The sequence below is a fragment of the Oncorhynchus gorbuscha genome, linkage group LG22 (assembly GCF_021184085.1).
Source record: "Oncorhynchus gorbuscha isolate QuinsamMale2020 ecotype Even-year linkage group LG22, OgorEven_v1.0, whole genome shotgun sequence".
Classification (NCBI taxonomy): domain Eukaryota; kingdom Metazoa; phylum Chordata; class Actinopteri; order Salmoniformes; family Salmonidae; genus Oncorhynchus; species Oncorhynchus gorbuscha.
Window position 1 is genome coordinate 36,545,275 of NC_060194.1, and position 21,392 is coordinate 36,566,666.

Below are 21,392 nucleotides of genomic sequence, written 5' to 3' on the forward strand. Positions count from 1 at the left end.
GCTTGGCATTGCGCATGGTGATCTTACGCTTGTATGTGGCTACTTGGCCATGAAAACGCATTTCATGAAGCTCCCCACGAACAGTTATTGTGCTGATGTTGCTTCCAGAGGCAGTTTGGAACTCAGTAGTGAGTGTTGGAACTGAGGACAGACCATTTTTACGCACTTCAGCACTCGGCGGTCCCATTCCGTGAGCTTGTATGGCCTACAACTTCTCGGCTGAGCCGTTGTTGCTCCTAGCAGATTCCACTTCACAATAACAGCAATTACAGTTGACTGGGGCAGCTCTAGCTGGGCAGAAATTTGATGAACTGGCTTGTTGTAAAGATGGCATCCTATGATGGTGCCACATTGAAAGTCACTGCTCTTCAGTAAGGCCATTCAACTGCCAATGTTTCTCTATGGAGAGTGCATGGCTGTGTGCTTGATATTATACACCTGTCAGCAACCGGTGTGGCTGAAATAGACTAATCCACTTATGAGGGGGTGTCCACATACTTTTGTATATATAGTGTATACGTGCGATCAAATGTAACAGAAAATGCCAGTTGAGACGGCCTCACGGACACCATCCACTGTCCTGCTCTCTCTATCGTCATGAGTCAACGGACCCGTCTCAAGAGCCACAGAGAAGACTGGATATAAATGAACATTCTTTTCTCAAACGTTTTTCCCACTATAGCTCATTCACATTAGGAATATATCAAGAGACAGAGGTCTCCTTACAGAAGAAAACAAACTAGATATAGGTTTTTGTTGCCTGATTCAAGATTGGTTTGTGATCATAAACAGATCTGGGATCAGACTCTCCATGTTCATCTCAGGCTTCAGAGACATCAATGTCTCCACAACCCTTTCACTTCAAACATATTAGATAACATGGACAGGCAACAGTCAAACAACTAGTCATAGTAATACTGCAGTACATCCTGCATTCCCCACTCTCACTCAATTATCACAACCTTTAACTCAGAAGAAGTTCAAATGGCTGCCTTCTACAGCCCAAGACAAACACACAGGAGAGCAGACGTTCTCTTAGACTCTCAAAGGCCAGTTCTATTCTTCGCCCTAGTCCTTAGTTAGGACAGGATAGTTGAAAGAAATCCAGAGAGAAATGTTCATTATTAGAGAGACAGGGAGAGAGTCAGGGAGAGAGACAGGGAGAGAGACAGAAAAGTAGACAGAGAGATGTCCACTGGGAGGAGTGATGTCAGCTCAGGTCCATACAGAGAGCATCTTCAACTCTGGGAGTTGTAAATACATACATGTACACAGAGAAGACTGTTCGTAGTGCACAAATGTCTCTAGGTACACGTATCCAGGCGTCTGACAGGTGTCCATATCAAGATCCTTCATTCCCATGAGTCAATGCACACAACCTCAACCACAGACACACAGCCAGACACACAGCCAGACACACAGCCAGACACACAGCCAGACACACAGCCAGACACACAGCCAGACACACAGCCAGACACACAGCCAGACAGATTTACAGCATAGTGGATGCTCCTTTTCTACAGACTTAAGGCTGTCGTTTGATGTTGTTGTACAGCTCCTCACACACACACACCCTCACCTCCTCACTCAGGCGTGTGCTGCAGCCAGGTCTTGGTTGATGAAGCGCCGTAGTCTCTCCAGGTACTGGCTGTACAGCTCTATGTCGTTGTGTCCCGCCCCCTCCACCCAGAGTGGCTCCACGGCCTTGGGACAGCGCTCAAACAGAGCCAGGCCGTGGGAGAAGTCTATCACCTCATCCTCCGTCCCGTGGATGATCAGCACCGGAGATGGGATCTTAGATACCTTCTCTATGCTGCAATACACATGTCACAAGCAGTTTGTAAGTAGACTATACTCACGTTTATAAGTCACGTAAGGAGTCTAAAAGCAGCTTTGAGTTACGCTTCATAACCTGTCGTTGAAGTCATAGTTTATTTTATGTCATATGTGTACGATTGTTTTCTAACGTGCTTATAGCTGAAGAGTCACAATATCTATTCATATCCTAAGATGTAGGCTTTTGTGACAATTTCTGTTGTTGTGGATCTAAATGAAGCATTCTAATGTCTGTGTGTGTGTGAGAGAGAGAGACACACTTGGGAAAGGCGTCGAAGCAGTACGTCTTCTTGGTGTCGGGGAAAGCCACCCTCATGCCAGAGGTGAGAGGGGAGTGGAGCACCACAGCAGCACACTCAAACCTGGACGCCAGGTCCACTGTTGGTACTGTGCCAATACTCTGCCCATACAGGATGATGTTCTCTGGGCTGATGCCATACCTGGGACACAAACACAGATAACTGAGGAAACAAAAACACAGCCGAGATGACCAGAATATGCCTTCTTGTTGTGCACTCCTGAAGGGTAACGGTGTGTACAGTTTTCAGCCCAGCACTACCCTATCCTTGTATGGACCAGAAGTACTCCCAAAGATAGTAAACCAAGGAAAATTGGGGACATTTTGCCAGTCTCCACAAAGAAAACTACTATTTTAGGTTTAGGGTTACAATTGGGATTAAGGGTTGAGGTTAGGAGTTAGGTATAGTTTTGGGGTTGAGGTTAGGAGTTAGGTATAGTTTTGGGGTTGAGGTTAGGAGTTAGGTATAGTTTTGGGGTTGAGGTTAGGCATAGGGTTAAGTTTAAGTTAAAGGTTACATTTACAAAAGTGTGTGTGTGTGTGTAACAGCTGTTTACCGCGAGCGCAGGGCGTGCCAGGCAGCGTCTATGTCAGCGTAGAGGTTCTTCTCTGAGGGTTTGCCGGTGCTGACACCGTAGCCAGAGTAGTCGTAGGAGAAGATGTTGCAGTTGATACGAGTACCCAGGCCAATGTAGAAGCTACTCATCTGACCCAAATCTACTGCATTACCATGGGAGAATAGCACTGTGAACCTGGGAGAGGGGGAGGGAGAGGTAGAACAGATAGAGGAAAATAAAGAAGAGAAGAAGGGAGGGAACGGTGATATATACACAACCATAGAATTTAAAAAATAACTCTATAATTCATGCATCTCTATAAATAGAAAAACCTGCACAAATTCCCTTGTTGTGAAAGAGAAATGTTGCGACCCATCATCTCTATACTAATCTAGTTCTTCTCTCTCCTCTCACCTGGCGTTGGGGGCACATCGGATGTACATGCAGCCCACCCTGTTCCCCCGGCTGGACCTGGTCAGGAACACATCTGTCATGTCCAGCTCTCTCTGAGTGTACTGGAACTCTGCCCTCTCTGTCAGATGGAGCTTCCACCTGCCCTCTCCGCCACCTCCTCCACCACCACCACCTCTGTCTCCCGCACCACCACCCAGCCGGGATCGCAGGCCTGGAGCCCCCAGAGAGGGGGGAGCACCCCCTGGCGTGGTCCCGGCTGCTGCCGCAGCTGTAGCCTCCGGGTCAGGCAGCATGGAGTAGGTGGGCTCTGGAGGGAGGAAGGCCAGCTTGGCTGCGATGCGGCTGGGGCAAGGTGGGCAGCAGAACAGGCAGCAGAGCTCTCTAATGGACAGGCCGTTCATCTTCTACTGAAGACAAGCAGAAGGAGGGGGAGGTGAGAGAGAAAGTGAGTGTACTAAACAGCTTATCTAACAGTACACATGACACACTGACGGAAGGAGCATCTGTGATGGTGTAGAGAAAATAATCTACCTGTAAGGTTCCTCTGGGACTTGGAATGAGATGGCACACAAAGGTGCCAACACCACCTGGTTAAGTCACTCAGCAGTCTTGGGCAAAAAGAGCATTTAGTTATGAACACAGTACAGACCTCCTCGCCTAGCTAGCCTTCTACCACACTATTCTGTGAGGTGGGTCAGTCACAGCACGGTTTGAACCAGTGACCCTGTGGATACATGCCATAACAAAGGTCCTGACCTATTGGCACAGACGTAGTATGCTAGCTTTGCAGGAATAGAAAGACGTAAAGTTAGCTACCAGCTAGTCAACGATGCAGGATAATATCAGAATTCACACGCTAACGTTACCTAGCTACAACGTCCTAACGTTGCACATAACGTGAGAATGTAGCTAGCAACCTAGCTTAACAGCCACCTCTGGTTACAACTAGCAGGAAGAGCATGGTGATAGGTAAAGCTTCGACATCATACTGCATAGTATGGAGAATCACTCTGTAAACATTGTTGCTCAATAATACGGATAGTCAAAGTGAACGTTGGCTAGCTTGATGCACTAACGTTAGCGTAGCTACCGGACATAATGTGTCCAAAAATATAGCTTGGCAAAGGAGGAAATGCTTAGCTAGCTAAACCAGTGTAATAACGTCAGCTAGCTAGCTATCGGTAAATAGCTTGATAGGTGGTGCAGCAAGTGCTAGTTGGCTCAACTACGTGTCAAAACATCAATCAGGTATAGTAACGTTAACCTAGTGAACGTTCGCTAACTTACCAATTCACGGTGGGTTTGCAGACAAGATAAAATATTCCTGTCTATGACAAAAAGTTGCACAATACTGCGAAAATCCTTCTTGGACCCTGACATGGATAGTGTACTCTGTATAATTTGTATGTATCTGTCATTTGTAGTTTGACAAGCTACATATCGTGACAACCATTTTTTTCACAACCCCGTCCGTCTAGACCCGGAAGTGATGGAGGGAGAGGGCGTAGCCCTTTGGCAGGGAATTGATAGGCCGAGTTACAATGTTACATTTCACAAACTTGCCGGTTTCACAGAGTGTGTGTGTGTGTGTGTGTGTGTGTGTGTGTGTGTGTGTGTGTGTGTGTGTGTGTGTGTGTGTGTGTGTGTGTGTGTGTGTGTGTGTGTGTGTGTGGGTGGGGGGAGGTGGGGGGGTGGGGAGATAGACAAGATAAGGTTTGGTTTTGGTCAGTGTGATTCCTCTTAGACCCTAATTAGACCCTTACAAAAAATATTTAAGTTTTGAAACTGCAGTAAAACTGCAGTAACGTCAGTCTACAGTGTTATTTTGGAGGTCACCGCCACCCACATCTGTCATGTCCAGCTCTCTCTGAGTGTACTGGATCTCTGCCCTCTCTGTCAGATGGAGCTTCCACCTGCCCTCTCCGCCACCTCCTCCCCCTCCACCACCACCACCTCTGTCTCCCGCACCACCACCCAGCCGGGAGCGCAGGCCTGGAGCCCCTAGAGAGGGGGGAGCACCCCCTGGCGTGGTCCCAGCTGCTACCGCAGCTGTAGCCTCCGGGTCAGGCAGCATGGAGCAGGTTGGCTCTGGAGGGAGGAAGGCCAGCTTGGCTGCGATGCGGCTGGGGCAAGGAGGGCAGCAGAACAGGCAGCAGAGCTCTCTAATGGACAGGCCGTTCATCTTCTACTGAAGACAAGAAGAAGGAAGGGAAAGTGAGTGCGTGCTTGTTTGTGTGTGTGAGAGAGAGAAATTAGTTACATTGAATGAGTTACAGGACTAGATAAAAACCCTCCAACCCAAAAAGGCCTGTGGTGTTGATGGTATCCTCAATGAAATGATCAAACAGACAACAAATTCCAATTGGCTATACTAAAACTCTTCAACATCATCCTTAGCTCTGGCATCTTCCCCAATATTTGGAACCAAGGACTGATCACCTCATTCCACAGAAGTGGAGACAAATTTGACCCCAATAACCCCAATAACCATATACCGTGGAATATGCGTCAACAGTAACCTTGGGAAAATCCTCTGCATCATCATCATTAACAGCAGACTCGTAAACTCGTAAACTTCCTCAATGAAAACAATGTACTGAGCAAATGTCAAATTGGCTTTTTACCAAATTACCGTACAACAGACCATGTATTCACCCTGCACACCCTAATTGACAAACCAAACAAACCAAAACAAAGGCAAAGTCTTCTCATGCTTTGTTGATTTCAAAAAAGCCTTTGACTCAATTTGGCATGAGGGTCTGCTATACAAACTGATGGAAAGTGGTGTTGGGGATAAAACATACGACATTATAAAATCCATGTACACAAACAACAAGTGTGTGGTTAAAATTGGCAAAAAACACACACATTTCTTCACACAGGGTCGTGGGGTTAGACAGGGATGCAGCTTAAGCCCCACCCTCTTCAACATATATATCAACGAATTGGCGCGGGCACTAGAAAAGTCTGCAGCACCCGGCCTCACCCTACTAGAATCCGAAGTCAAATGTCTGCTGTTTACTGATGATCTGGTGCTTCTGTCACCAACCAAGGAGGGCCTACAGCAGCACCTAGATCTTATGCACAGATTCTGTCAGACCTGGGCCCTGACAGTAAATCTCAGTAAGACCAAAATAATGGTGTTCCAAAAAAGGTCCAGTCACCAGGACCACAAATACAAATTCCATCTAGACACTGTTGCCCGAGAGCACACAAAAAAACTATACATACCTTGGACCAAACATCAGCGCCACAGGTAACTTCCACAAAGCTGTGAACGATCTGAGAGACAAGGCAAGAAGGGCATTCTATGCCATCAAAAGGAACATAAATTTCAACATACCAATTAGGATTTGGCTAAAAATACTTGAATCAGTCATAGAGCCCATTGCCCTTTATGGTTGTGAGGTCTGGGGTCCGCTCACCAACCACGACTTCACAAAATGGGACAAACACCAAATTGAGACTCTGCATGAAGAATTCTGCAAAAATATCCTCCGTGTACAACGTAGGACACCAAATAATGCATGCAGAGCAGAATTAGGCTGATACCCACTAATTATCAAAATCCAGAAAAGAGCCGTTAAATTCTATAACCACCTAAAAGGAAGCGATTCCCAAACCTTCCATAACGAAGCCATCACCTACAGAGAGATGAACCTGGAGAAGGGTCCCCTAAGCAAGCTGGTCCTGGGGCTCTGTTCACAAACACAAACACACCCTACAGAGCCCCAGGACAGCAGCACAATTAGACCCAACCAAATCATGAGAAAACAAAAAGATAATTACTTGACACATTGGAAAGAATTAACAAAAAAACAGAGCAAACTAGAATGCTATTTGGCCCTACACAGAGAGTACACAGCGGCAGAATACCTGACCACTGTGACTGACCCAAAATTAAGGAAAGCTTTGACTATGTACAGACTCAGTGAGCATAGCCTTGCTATTGAGAAAGGCCACCGTAGGCAGACATGGCTCTCAAGAGAAGACAGGCTATGTGCTCACTGCCCACAAAATGAGGTGGAAACTGAGCTGCACTTCCTAACCTCCTGCCCAATGTATGACTATATTAGAGAGACATATTTCCCTCAGATTACACAGATCCACAAAGAATTTGAAAACAAATCCAATTTTGAAAAACTCCCATCAAATCAAATTTTATTTGTCACATACACATGGTTAGCAGATGTTAATGCGAGTGTAGCGAAATGTAGCGAAATACTGGTTGAAATTCCACAGTGTGCAATCACAGCAGCAAGATTTGTGACCTGTTGCCATGAGAAAAGGACAACCAGTGAAGAACACGCACCATTGTAAATACAACTCATATCTATGCTTGTTTATTTTATATTGTGTCCTTTACCATTTGTACATTGTTAAAACACTGTATATATATATAATATGACATTTGTAATGTCTTTATTGTTTTGAAACTTCTGTATGTGTGATGTTTACTGTTAATTTTTATTGTTTATTTCACTTTATATATTATCTACCTCACTTGTTTTGGCAATGTTAACACATGTTTCCCATGCCAATAAAGCCCTTGAATTGAATTGAATTGAGAAAGGGAGGGAGGGAGCGAGCGAGAGATAGACCAGATAAGGTTTGGGTCAGTGTGATTCCTCTTGGACCCTGATTAGACAATCAGGGTCCAAGACAAAAAATATTTATGTTTTGAAAGTAAAAGTGCAGTAACTGTGGTTATTTTGGAGACAGTATTTGCAACATACTGCAGTTATACTGCACGTATACTGTACTCTGACTGCAATCTTTTTTTTTGTAAGGGGAGAGGTCAGGTCAAAAGTATAAAAGTGCCCCTTATACCAGTGGGGATCAGAACATTTGTACCCAAAGTTTGTGGAGTCTATGTGGTGTCGTTGTTTTGCTGTGTCTGCTAGATAACTATTTTTAGAACCTTGCATTTTTAATAAATGTTTGCGGTGTGTTCAGTTGTACGGAGGTATGTGTTTACTTTCTTTATCAGCGTTTATTAACATTTGACAGGCTATGTATTGCTTTAAAAGTTATGCCACTGCACTAATGTCCATTTGTTTGCGGTTTATTCTTTGTGTGGAGAGATGCTAATAGGACAGTGGAGACATGTGGTAATGGAGTAGAGGCCTGAGGAACCATAAATAGTGTGTTGTGAAATCTGTTATGAATGTATTGTAATGTTTATCAAATGGTATAACTGCCTTAATTTAGCTGGCAGCAGCTGATGGAGATCCATAATAAATACAAACAGGGGTCCAAGCTGTGTATTGAACCCCAGCTATGGAAATGCAGTGGTGGGAAAAGTAGTCAATTGTCATACTTGAGTACAAGTAAAGAAACATTCATAGAAAATGGCTCAAGTAAAAGTGAAAGTCACCCAGTAAAATACTACTTGAGTAAAAGTCTAAAAGTATTTGGTTTTACATGTACTTAAGTATTAAAAGTAAATGGAATTGCTAAAATGTACTTAAGTATAAAAAAGTATAAATCATTTCAAATTCCTTATATTAAACAAACCAGATGGCACCATTTTATTTGTATTTTAATTGACGGATAGCCAGGCGGCTAGCCAGGCACACTCCAACATACACACATCATTTACAAATTAAGCATTTGTCTATAATGAGTCTGCCCGATCAGAGGCAGTAGGAATGACCAGGGATGTTCTCTTGATAAGTGTGTGAATTAGTGTGAATTTTCCGGTGAAAATGTAGCGAGTACTTTAAGGTGTCAGGAAAATGTTAAAAGTACATCATTTTCTTCAGGAATGTAGTGAAGTAAAAGCAAAAGTTGGCAAAAATATAAATAGTAAAGTAAAGTACTGATACCTCCAAAAAACTACCTAAGTAGTACTTTAAAGTAGTTTTACTTGAAGTACTTTACACCACTGGGATATTGTTTAGATAATGGAACCCGTCCTCCGTTGAGGTGATTGTCTTTCAGTTAGCCTATGTATTTGGATTTTCAAAAGATTTACCATTGATCTTATAATATGGCTACCTGTTTTATCTTTATTTCATACTGTAGTTTTATTTGTTACTGTTTCTGGTCTGATTTTGGTCAGTTGTGAACTCAGTCAACCTGTAGTCTGTGAAAGCACGGAAGCTCAATGAGCCATCCAAGTCATTTGTTTTTATGTGTTTTAACTGTCGCTTTTTGTAAAACAATGAAAACCTTAATTCCTTAATAATCGTTGCCTCTATCTGCCCCTGACTGTGTTCAGAGGCAGATAGAAACACACTAAAAAGTGTGATATGAATAGTTGTTACAGATGGATAAGACTATTTATGTAATTAGGAAAAACATCATTTACAACCATGATTTTGTCTCTCCTATCTCACAGAATATATTGAATAGGCTAAATCAAATTTGATTTAGTGAATATAACCGTTACTGTCCAAAATGATAGATACCCTGTTCTTATTTGTTGAGATGCTTTCCTGAAGATATCTGCCACTCAGCCGCTCCCATGTCCTCCCCCATCCTCTTGTTTCCTTAGTTTTGACAGCTTCCACTGATAGCAATGGGAGTGGATGACAGCATAATTCCCTGTGGGAAATGATCCCACTCTCATCTTACCTCTCACTCTATTCCTTCCTCCAGCAGGGGTTCCTTTATTATGCACTGTTTTTTAGGCTATTTTCATTTTTGACATTTTCACACCAAGATTTGTCCTTCATGGGTTATAAAATAATTGTGTTAGATAACATTTTATTGGATCCTTAACTGAATGTAATTCTTTCTCCAAAATAGACATTTGCAGTTTGGTCCACATTTCTAGTGATATGCTACAGTGTTCAAAGACAAAACCTAATGTTTACATTTTTGGGGGAGGATTGTTTTGTTTGTTATACACTGAGTGTACAAAACATTAAGAACACCTGCTCTTTCCATGACATAGACTGACCAGGTATATCAAGGTAAAAGCTATGATCCCTTATTGATGTCACTTGTTAAATCCACTTCAATCAGTGTAGATGAAGAGGAGGAGAAAGGTTAAATAAGGATTTTTAAGCCTTGAGACAATTGAGACGAGTTGTGTAGTGATGCAGTGCTGCTCAGTTGGTAGAGCACTGGTACCACCCATAAATAAAATGTATGGTCGCAAGACTGTAAGTGTCTTTGGATAAAAACGCTTGCTAAATGTCTTACATGTTACATGTGAATGTTTGCCCAGGGTGAATGACCCAGGGTGAATGACCAGTGCCAGGAGTACATGTTTGTGTCAAGAAGTGCAACACTAATGGGTTTTTCACACTCAACAGTTTCCTGTACTTGTCAAGAATGTTCCACCACCCAAAGGACATTCAGCCAACATGACACAACTGTGGGAAGCATCACTGTGAAATGCTTTCGACACCTTGTAGAGTCCATTCCCAGAACAATTGAAGCTGTTCTGAGGGAAAAGTGTGTGGGGGGGGGGGGGCAAACTCAATATAAGGAAGGTGTTCTTAATGTTTTGTACATTCAGTGTATTTTTCATGATGAAATACCTGCTAGATTTGAATATGCAAGAAAAAAAATGTTTGTATGTATTTGTGTGCGTGTATGCGTGCGTGAAAGAGAGAGAGACAGAGAGAGAGACAGAGAGAGAGAAAGAGAGAAAGAGAGAAAGAGAGACAGAGAGATCAATGACGTCCCCCTTCATGCATTGTGGGGTGCTTTGTCATTTTGAAACGTTCCCTGAATATTTCTGTCCCTGTGTTGGTGGTGCTAAATATGTGTATGCGACCAATAACATTCGATTTGACTTGATGTATTATTGGATATTGGAGACATTCTGCGTTGGTATCCTTCCTCAACATAGTGTTGGAATATATCCATTATAGCCTGAGCCTGTGCTAGCTGAGAGCTTGACCAGTATCTTTCTTCGGCTGTCAAGGGAGCACTGCATGCAAACCTGGACAGACTGCACAGCTGGGGTCCACAGACAGAGAGAATGAATTAAGACAGAATGAAAAGACTCGTGAGTATTTTGTCTGCACATATAGCCTAAGCCTTCTGGTCATTTGAAGGTGACGCTTAACCCTCTACACCGATTATAGCCCACTCTTGGATTTCATTGTGTGATTTGCAGGGGTGCGAAACATATCCTTATCTTCAAACAAGGCACTGAAATGTAGCCTATAAAAAAAAAGCACTGCACCTGCAGGTACCATATTTCTCTTTTACCCGGGAAAGGTTTATTGGAAAGGTTTGACCTGGTCTGGACTCGTTCACTGGAAGATAACGGGGATGCCACGGTTACGCGCAGAAGCCGCTCGAGGAAGAGACAGGTGCGGCAGAGGGGATTGGTAGTTTAATAGCCGATTCTCATCCAGGCATTGTGATTACCAAGACCCAGAGAGAGCTTGGTGCCCTGCTCCACCCTTTGTGTTGATTTCAGACGTGGAGGAAAACCTGTCTGCGTACGAGAGGACGACTGGCAACAAACCAGACATCGCCTGCTTACCTGTCCATCTCGCACAGTGAATGGTGAGTGAGTTTAGCCGTAGAGAGAGATGGTGGAGGATGGATGAACAGGTATTGCATTCGCTTTAACAGCGTTTTTACCGCGGCCGCGCCTTCGGTTGCTGGTGCTCTGAATGTACACATGCTATGTTTAATCAGCTGCCATTGCATGCTTTGTTTAGGTTATTGTCAATGACAAAGGGTGTTGTGTCGTATTCTTTTGAGGTACGTGTCTCCTTTGGCTGCTACACTGTGTGGGCTCTGTGTTCTTTGTGTTATTCAATGCATCATTGTTTTCAGAATTGGACATGGACTAATATATTTTAGTTGAATGAATCATGTGTTGCATCACTTGCATGATGTAGTCCATTAGTTTCATGTGGGTATGATCATTCAAGTTTTACTTAACAGTTATAAGAATGACAATGGTGAATATGATGAGTTTAATCATGTTGACAATTAGTCTACATGCTGATCCTATATTGAACAACAGCTCTTATTCATCCTATCCAATAATGCAAGGTTTTTTTTTCTACATGTTGGGTCATTCTTGTACATTGTGACTCTCAACCCCAATTGACCAGGGTAAGTAAGTGGCATTAAAGAGTGACTTTGATTGAATAATTATGTTTTTCTAAAGGTTTCCAGTGATATAGACCAAAGGTCAGACATATGGTAATTTGCCTGCCATCCTGGCATTGATTGGCTCATTATTCTTTCAGTAGCTCCTTGGGCTATGCCTGAGTGTAGAACAATGTAAAGCACTTTGAGACCTACTGTAGGAAGAGCTAGCCTAGGAGTTGGCTATGCAGCGCAAACAGATCTGGGACCAGTCAAGACCCAGTTGGGTTGAAAAGGGTAGTGGTTAATATTTGCATAGCAGGCTTGTGCTTTTAATTGTATTGGTAGTTAAGTAACTTATTGTACATCCTGACTGTTCTTTCTTGTTCTGCTGTTGGCTGTTGTTCATTCCAAATGTCCTCAAGATGTCCTGTGATTGGTCCATAGGGTTATTGATGTGGGAGCAGAACCATACAGAGTTCTGCAAACTAACTGGCCACAAACTGGTTGAATCAATGTTGTTTCCACGTCATTTCAACAACAACAACAAAAATGAATCATTGTGGAAAACTGATTGGATTTGCAAAAAGTAATCAACATAAGGGATTTCTTAATTTTTTCACCCAAATTTTTATCTAAATCCAATGACATGGTAAATGTTTAGTTGATTTAATGTTGAATTCACGTTAGTTCTCAACTAAACCAAGTGTAACTCATAACTTGATATTGAATTGTGGGTATTGTGTATTCCTACTAGAATGTAATGGGTTTGGAACTTCAGATGGGATGACAGGGTTTGGAACTTCAGATGGGATGACAGGATTTGGAACTTCAGATGGGATGACAGGGTTTGGAACTTCAGATGGGATGACAGGGTTTGGAACTTCAGATGGGATGACAGGATTTGGAACTTCAGATGGGATGACAGGGTTTGGAACTTCAGATGGGATGACAGGATTTGGAGCTTCAGATGGGATGACAGGGTTTGGAACTTCAGATGGGATGACAGGGTTTGGAACTTCAGATGGGATGACAGGGTTTGGAACTTCAGATGGGATGACAGGATTTGAAACTTTAGATGGGATGACAGGGTTTGGAACTTCAGATGGGATAACAGGGTTTGGAACTTCAGATGGGATAACAGGGTTTGGGAACTTCAGATGGGATGACAGGGTTTGGAACATCAGATGGGATGACAGGATTTGGAGCTTCAGATGGGATGACAGGGTTTGGAACTTCAGATGGGATGACAGGATTTGGAGCTTCAGATGGGATGACAGGGTTTGGAACTTCAGATGGGATGACAGGGTTTGGAACTTCAGATGGGATAACAGGGTTTGGGAACTTCAGATGGGATGACAGGGTTTGGAACTTCAGATGGGATGACAGGGTTTGGAACTTCAGATGGGATGACAGGGTTTGGGAACTTCAGATGGGATGACAGGGTTTGGAACTTCAGATGGGATGACAGGGTTTGGAGCTTCAGATGGGATGACAGGGTTTGGAACTTCAGATGGGATGACAGGGTTTGGAGCTTCAGATGGGATGACATGGTTTGGAACTTCAGATGGGATGACAGGGTTTGGAACTTCAGATGGGATGACATGGTTTGGAACTTCAGATGGGATGACAGGGTTTACTGAACTCTATATCTCTGACTGTGAGTGGGAGGTGCTAATGATGCCTGTAAGGGAAGTTATACCATGGGGTCAGACCATTCCTAAGGGAATTTACAGTATAATATAATATAAGGCACCTCAGGGGTTTGTGATATATGGTCAATATACCACGACAAAGGGCTGTGTCCAGATACTCCGCGTTCCGTGGTCCATAAGAACAGCCCTTAGCTGTGGTATATTGGTCATATACCACACCCCCTCGTGCATTATTGCTTAATTATGTTATGGGGTGAGACCATTCTCATAAAGAGCTGAACGTGTGAAGGAGGAGGAGTAGTTGCTAGATGACCATGCTTTCTTGAATGGACCAAATTGGATGAGCTTTGTGGTCTTAATGAGGTGTGCGGTTAAGGTTAGTGGCTATAATCACAAGATAGAGTTGTACTTGTGTCCTTTCTAGCATGACCAGATAGTGATGACCAGAGGGAGGCTTGAGAGAAGAGGGGTCAACATCAGGCAGCTTTATTGGGCTAAATCCCACAGACAGAGACTCTGAATATATTGTAGACTAAAGCCCGGGCTGCCAACATCCCACCCACTCTCAATGTTTGTGTTCATCAGACTTACAGCCTACTGCGGATCCCTTAAGCACCCAACATGGTCCTCAGTGGCAAGGAAAACTGCTCACTTACTGCTGGCATTCCTGGGGCCGGCAGAGTGATTTACCCATTCTTATTTATTTATTGTTTACAACTCCCCCTTTTCTATCAGGGCCATCGAGTTCCAATGGCCTTTTACAGCCTTTGGTTGCAGTTGTTTATGTTTGTGTCAAAAGAGACAGGCAGGAGAGGGAGAGAGAGGAGAGAGGGGAGAGGGACATGAAGTGAAGTGCAGAGAGAGATAAGGGAAGATGGGGAGCAAGAGGATATGTCAGAAAGGGTAGAGCAAGGAGGAGAGAGTGAGACAGAAAGTAGAAAGAGAGAGACATGGAGTCTGACGGAGTGTGAATGGTTTCCCTGTTTTGCCTGCTATGGCCACAGACAGCCTCACAGCAGCCCTGTGAGCAGGTGCTCACCCCACCACAGCCACCACAGGGAACAACAGGAGCAGCCAGTGTTTCCCTTAGGCTCTCTTTAGACGGCACAAAACCCGCAGGCCAGAGCTATCTAAGATCCTTGGGACGACCATACCCTAACGCCTTACCCTTACCCTTACCTTAACCCTAACCTTTACCTAACCCTTACCGTAACCCTAACCTTCACCTAACCCTAACCCTTACCTTAACCATTTGAAATGTCAACTTCAATGGGGTAGGGCATCCCAAGGATCCCGCATAGCATTCACCAAAGGCAACGTCACAGGGCTGTTGACTGACATACCAAAACATTCAAGCCAAAACCAATTGAAACCCTTTACACTTACACGCTATATCACTTATAGCCAAGCAATTATAGCCTCTGCTACAGAATCAGTAACACATTATTTACAGCACAGGGATACAATAAATTATTCATCAATGATTAATTAAACAGTATAATTACTCAATCCTAATGTAAGGAAAAAATAAGAAGAATTTAATTTATAAATTAAGTATATACGAAACTGATTTGAAAAGCAATTAAACCAATAAAAAGGTTTCAGCTGAAGCAATCTTGTAGAGCCAGAGGGTACAGCACAGCCCATAGGGATTGTTAATGACTTTTATTGATCACAACTACGGGCTCTGTGGCTCTCAACATGGTAGCTATGTTGATCATGGTAGCTACATTGTCGCTGCATACCAAGAATGCAAGTTTGGGTTCATGTACTAAATACGTCTTTCTACCAGACGTGTGCAGGTCTGTTCGTTGATGTCCAGGAAGGCATTGCAAACATTTTCTTCTTGTTTAGTTCTGTTACACCCGGTAAACACTGAATGATTGATTTCAAAACTGCAGAGTGTGAGAAATGCTGTTTCACTTTAAGCTGTAAAACGTGTAAACACCCATTTGCATTGTGTTAGTGTTCCTAAATGCCTGATTGGTACGAAAATGGAGGCTGAGTATAAAGTGCTTGTTTATTATTTAAACTGAGGCGTTTAGGCATCAATAATAAAATAGCACTTTTTATTGTACAGTACTTCCATTTCCTACGAGAGTGGCTGATGTCTCACACATTCAGTTTGCTCCATTTCATTCATGAGTAACAGAGGTTGGTCAGTGAACCACTCGTGCATGATGTGTAGCCTTTCCTGAGACCTGAAGACTGTTATCTTCCGTAGCATCCTGCAGTATTCTGTGGCAGTGCAGGGGTTAATCAGAATTTCAGAGCCAGGTTTGAAATATCCAGATGTGACAGGAAGTTGATATATAGGCTACTAAGAGAGGCCCCATAACTGATATGATATATGTCATTGTTCTTCAGTAAGATGGACCAGGATGAAGTGTGTCCTGAGTTATAGCCACCCAGACAGCCCAGTCTGTTAGAACTGAGAGGGTGGGCTTCTTTCGCTTCCTCAGCACTACATCAACACTTTTAAAAGCCTCTGTATACCTCAGGGTCTATAGGACCAGAGGGCTCTGGCTGTGCAGGCTTCTCCTCTGTGACCTATACCAGCGGGGGTCCTGGGAGCAAGGACCCCAGGCAGACGTTTTACAGCATGAAGAGGGCAGAGGTGCTAGGCTCGTGGAGGCAGGCCATTGTGTTGCCCGTCAGAATGTAGATCTAGTTGTAAGGAGAGAAGGTACCAGAAACAAACTCTTTGGCCCAGTTCCAGTCGCCCTCTTGTACCACCTTGGTGTCCAGACATATGAAAGGACGGGATCTTATTCTTGCATGGGCCAAACTCACATATAGAGAATATTAGCAGTCGTCTTATGTTGCTCTGGGTAAAATGGTCTGCTTTATGATGTGTTATTACATTGGTAATATAAGAGAGTATTTATGTTCATTTTCATGCTCTCCTTTCATCAATAATGTCTCCCATAAGCTTTACCCACGATCAAGAGAGCCTGACGCCCAGTATGGGGTCTCACATATCCGATGAGGGATGCTAACACGTGTATTCACTTCTGCAACATATGGCTCTCATATATCCCTCAGCCCTGGATCCCCTCGCGTAGCGACGCCTTTGCTACACTCTCATTAAAAAGAACCAGGGAGCGAATTGCACATATGGTTCAGGGCAGGTGTGTGGTGCACATGTGTGTGTGTGTGTGTGTGTGTGTGTGTGTGTGTGTGTGTGTGTGTGTGTGTGTGTGTGTGTGTGTGTGTGTGTGTGTGTGTGTGTGTGTGTGTGTGTGTGTGTGTGTGTGTGTGTGTACAGAGCAGGTGTTATGTGGATATTTCATGCTGAACCGTTTCGTGTTTCCCACACGTTGCCATATTGCTAGAGCCTTCGGGAGATTGTTATTCAACCAGGATGTGATTCTCATCCTAAACAATCTATGGCACTTTTTCCCAAATGGCTTGTCTGAAATGGGTGACAGATAGGTCCTATTTGGGTTGTGGCTTAATGGGCGAGAAATAGTGGCGAGAAATATTGTTTTTTGTTCTTGAGGCTCATAAAGAAATTCAAAAGACTGTAGGTAAGTCATCGTGGCACAGAATAGTTTGGGAACGGCTGATCTAGGACCTGCACTGTATAAAGAGAGGAATAAAACTTTTAATAAAACACGTGGTCCTTATCAAAACTAACCTTAATTATAAACTGGATGGTTCAAGTCCTGAATGCTGATTGGCTGAAAGGCATGGTATATCAGACCACATACCACGATTATGACAGAAAGTTAATTTTTACTGCTCTAATTACGTTGGTAACCAGTTTCTAATAGCAATAAGACACCTCGAGGTTTGTGGCATATGGACAGCTAAGTGCTGTATCCAGGCACTCCTTGTTGCGTTGTGCGTAAGAACAGCCATTAGCCGTGGTATATTGGCCATATACCCCACCCCCGCAGGGCTTATTGGTTAATTATACCACAGGGTTCTTATCAAAACTTCCAGACGTAGTATGGAGAGTTACTCCTTTGTGGAAAGCACTTTTAAAATGCTTCACAAAGCCTTTAGGTCACTTCCACAGTTTTATTATCTTTATGAGTTGACTATAACATCTTTATATCACAATAATGCAAATATATACAGACAGTTCTTCTGAATATGGATACGATAACTTTATCTTTGTCTTCTCTGCTCTCTGGAAAGATGACAGCTATTCCCATGGCTGTGTCTTATCTCTTGTGCTCATTTGCATGACAGTAGCTGTCCACTTCATGTGCCTCACTCTGACTCAAACCTTTTCAAAATCCTAGTTTGTCTTTGCACTTGACTTCTTGTTTCTTATGGAGAGTAGCTGGGAATTTCTTGCAGTCTGAACGTTTGCCACTTTACCAATCCAAGAGAGAGTTCACAGAGCCTGCAAGCCAAAGAAAGGCATTTAAAAGGCATTGTAGCCTAAATAAAGAGCTGGAGAAGGATTTTATTGGGAGACAGAGGCACAGCAGTGTCTTTTGTCTTGACTGCTGGAGAAGGGTTTTAGTCTGATTGTGTGTTTGCTGAAGATAATTTCTCTCCACCTCCTCATCCCCTCCTCACCCGTCCCTTGTTCCCTTCCTCCTCTTCTCCCTCCACTTTCAGACGTCAAGGTTGTCTCTTAATGATGTCTTTTCATCAGGAGGATAGTCCCAACTGAGAGAGGAACAACAGAGCAGAGCAGCATCACAATGATGACTACCTGAGAGAAGGGAGGGGAACTCATTCCGGGGAGAAGTTATCTCTGTGTGTGTAGGTGTGTGTGTGTGTACATTTTTCGAGTGTGTGTACACGTGTAACCTGGTGCACATGCAGTACCTGTACAGACCGAATATGGTCACTTTGCTATTATAAAGTCTATATTTATCCTCATTACAAGCCATCAAAACAGAGGGTATAGCTTGTTCTCTACTACTGTATAGGTGCTCAGGGGAAACCTTGTCTGAAGCTATCTGTATAGAACTGGAGCACTTTGTGGTAACATTTGCAGTGAAGGAATTAGAATATACAGTATTTAGTAAGGTTAGGGTGGGCCATTTTACACTTTATTACATATGGACGGTTTCACACATATACAGGGCCTTCGGAAAGTATTCAGACCCCTTGACTTGTTCCACATTCTGTTATGTTACAGCCTTATTTTAAAATGGATTAAATAAATACAAATCCTCATTAATCTACACCCAATTCCTCATAATGACAAAGCGAAAACAGGTTTTTAGAAATATTTTCAAATTTATGAAAAACTAAAACAGAAATACCTTATTTACCTACATAAGTATTCAGACCCTTTGCTATGAGACTCGAAATTGAGCTCAGGTGCATCTTGTTTCCATTGATCATCCTTGAGATTTTCTACAACTTGATTGGAGCCCATCTGTCGTAAATTCTATTGATTGCAAATGATTTGGAAAGGCATACATCTGTCTACATAAGCTTTCACAGTTGACAGTGCATGTCAGAGCAAAAACCAAGCCATGAGGTTGAAGGAATTGTCCGTAGAGCTCAGAGACAGGATTGGGTCGAGGCTCAGATCTTGGGAAGGGTATCAAAATATTTCTTCAGCATTGAAGGTCCCCAAGAACACAGTGGCCTCCATCATTATTGAATGTAAGAAGTTTGGACCCACCAAGACCCTTCCTAGAGCCGCCCGGCCAAACTGAGCAATCAGGGGGAGAAGGGCCTTGGTCAGAGAGGTGACCAAGAACCCAGTGGTCACTCTGACTGAGCTCCAGAGTTCCTCTGTGGAGATGGGAGAACCTTCCAGAAGGACAACCATCTCTGCAGCATTCCACCAGTCAGGCCTTTATGGTAGAGTGGCCAGACGGAAGCCTCTCCTCAGTAAAAGGCACATGAGAGCTTGCCTGGAGTACCAAAAGGCACCTAAAGACTCCGGAGAGACCTGAAAATAGCTGTGCAGCAACGCTCCCAATGCAACCTGACAGAGCTTGAGAGGATCTGCGGAGAAGAATGGGAGAAACTCCTCAAATACAGGTGTGTCAAGCTTGTAGCGTCATCCCCAAGAAGACTCAAGGCTGTAATCACTGCCAAAGGTGCTTCAACAAAGTACTGAGTAAAGGGTCTGAATTCTTATGGAAATGTAATACTTCATCTTTTTATTATTTATACATTTGCAAACATTTCTGAAAATCTGTCTTTGCTTTGTCCTTATGGGGTATTGTGTGTAGGTTGATGAGGGTTAAAAAAAACCTATTTAATACATTTTAGAATAAGGCTGTAATGTAAGAAAATGTGGAAAAGTCAAGGGGTCTGAATACTTTCCCAATGCATTGTTGATGGAATGAAATATCGTTCAGTGATCTGGCTATTTGAAAAGGTTTAATCTAAGCCAACATCAGCTTGTACAAGATGTTTTCGGTAATGCATGTGCAGATCGGAGATACAGTAGATGTCTTTGAAAACACTGAAAAATTATCTTTCTCATTGAAAACCCTGTCTTATCTTAGCTGATAACAATGTCGATGGGCTTGACATCTCAGTGTTGTGCTGCGTACTCTATGGGCTTGTCATCTCAGTGTTGTGCTGCGTACTCTATGGGCTTGTCATCTCAGTGTTGTGCTGCGTACTCTATGGGCTTGTCATCTCAGTGTTGTGCTGCGTACTCTATGGGCTTGTCATCTCAGTGTTGTGCTGCGTACTCTATGGGCTTGTCATCTCAGTGTTGTGCTGCGTACTCTATGGGCTTGTCATCTCAGTGTTGTGCTGCGTACTCTATGGGCTTGACATCTCAGTGTTGTGCTGCGTACTCTATGGGCTTGACATCTCAGTGTTGTGCTGCGTACTCTATGGGCTTGACATCTCAGTGTTGTGCTGCGTACTCTATGGGCTTGTCATCTCAGTGTTGTGCTGCGTACTCTATGGGCTTGACATCTCAGTGTTGTGCTGCGTACTCTATGGGCTTGACATCTCAGTGTTGTGCTGCGTACTCTATGGGCTTGCTTGTCATCTCAGTGTTGTGCTGCGTACTCTATGGGCTTGACATCTCAGTGTTGTGCTGCGTACTCTATGGGCTTGACATCTCAGTGTTGTGCTGCGTACTCTATGGGCTTGACATCTCAGTGTTGTGCTGCGTACTCTATGGGCTTGACATCTCAGTGTTGTGCTGCGTACTCTATGGGCTTGACATCTCAGTGTTGTGCTGCATACTCTATGGGCTTGTCATCTCAGTGTTGTGCTGCGTACTCTATGGGCTTGACATCTCAGTGTTGTGCTGCGTACTCTATGGGCTTGTCATCTCAGTGTTGTGCTGCGTACTCTATGGGCTTGACATCTCAGTGTTGTGCTGCGTACTCTATGGGCTTGTCATCTCAGTGTTGTGCTGCGTACTCTATGGGCTTGTCATCTCAGTGTTGTGCTGCGTACTCTATGGGCTTGTCATCTCAGTGTTGTGCTGCGTACTCTATGGGCTTGACATCTCAGTGTTGTGCTGCCTACTCTATGGGCTTGACATCTCAGTGTTGTGCTGCGTACTCTATGGGCTTGTCATCTCAGTGTTGTGCTGCGTACTCTATGGGCTTGACATCTCAGTGTTGTGCTGCGTACTCTATGGGCTTGACATCTCAGTGTTGTGCTGCGTACTCTATGGGCTTGACATCTCAGTGTTGTGCTGCATACTCTATGGGCTTG

The 21,392-nt window shown here is 43.6% G+C and overlaps 2 protein-coding genes across 4 annotated transcripts in view; one reads left to right on the plus strand and one right to left on the minus strand.

Moving 5' to 3' along the window:
- Positions 1-391: 391 nt before the first annotated feature.
- LOC124010202 (alpha/beta hydrolase domain-containing protein 17A-like) lies at positions 392-5,287 on the minus strand. Of its 3 annotated transcripts, none has more exons than XM_046322614.1 (6): positions 4,393-4,586; positions 3,637-3,713; positions 3,106-3,509; positions 2,692-2,886; positions 2,097-2,276; positions 392-1,813 (listed from the first exon to the last, which is right to left on the minus strand). In XM_046322614.1, the coding sequence occupies exons 3-6, from the start codon at positions 3,504-3,506 to the stop codon at positions 1,588-1,590; spliced, it is 1,002 nt and encodes a 333-aa protein (XP_046178570.1). In that variant the 5' UTR covers positions 3,507-3,509; positions 3,637-3,713; positions 4,393-4,586; the 3' UTR covers positions 392-1,587. The 3 variants fall into 3 exon arrangements, with proteins under 3 accessions (XP_046178570.1, XP_046178571.1, XP_046178572.1); XM_046322615.1 differs by having other exon boundaries at positions 3,106-3,512; XM_046322616.1 differs by lacking the exons at positions 3,637-3,713; positions 4,393-4,586 and adding an exon at positions 5,032-5,287 and having other exon boundaries at positions 3,106-3,277.
- Positions 5,288-10,934: 5,647 nt separating this feature from the next.
- The window catches only part of LOC124009801 (semaphorin-6B-like), an 84,743-nt gene continuing 74,285 nt past the window's right edge, over positions 10,935-21,392 (plus strand). The window contains exon 1 of the mRNA XM_046321978.1: positions 10,935-11,580. Coding sequence (XP_046177934.1) covers positions 11,578-11,580 — 3 coding nt within the window. The 5' untranslated portion in view covers positions 10,935-11,577. The remainder of the gene's footprint in view (positions 11,581-21,392) is intronic.

Excerpts from the sequence above, each read along its gene's own strand:
- LOC124010202 (XM_046322616.1), bottom strand. The coding sequence starts at position 5,287 with ATGAACGGCCTGTCCATTAGAGAGCTCTGCTGCCTGTTCTGCTGCCCT. Across the intron at positions 3,278-5,031 it reads TGGTGGAGGGGGAGGAGGTG|GTGGTGGTGGTGGAGGAGGT; the intron begins GCGGAGAGGGCA and ends CGGGAGACAGAG. Across the intron at positions 2,887-3,105 it reads CGATGTGCCCCCAACGCCAG|GTTCACAGTGCTATTCTCCC; the intron begins GTGAGAGGAGAG and ends CCCCTCTCCCAG.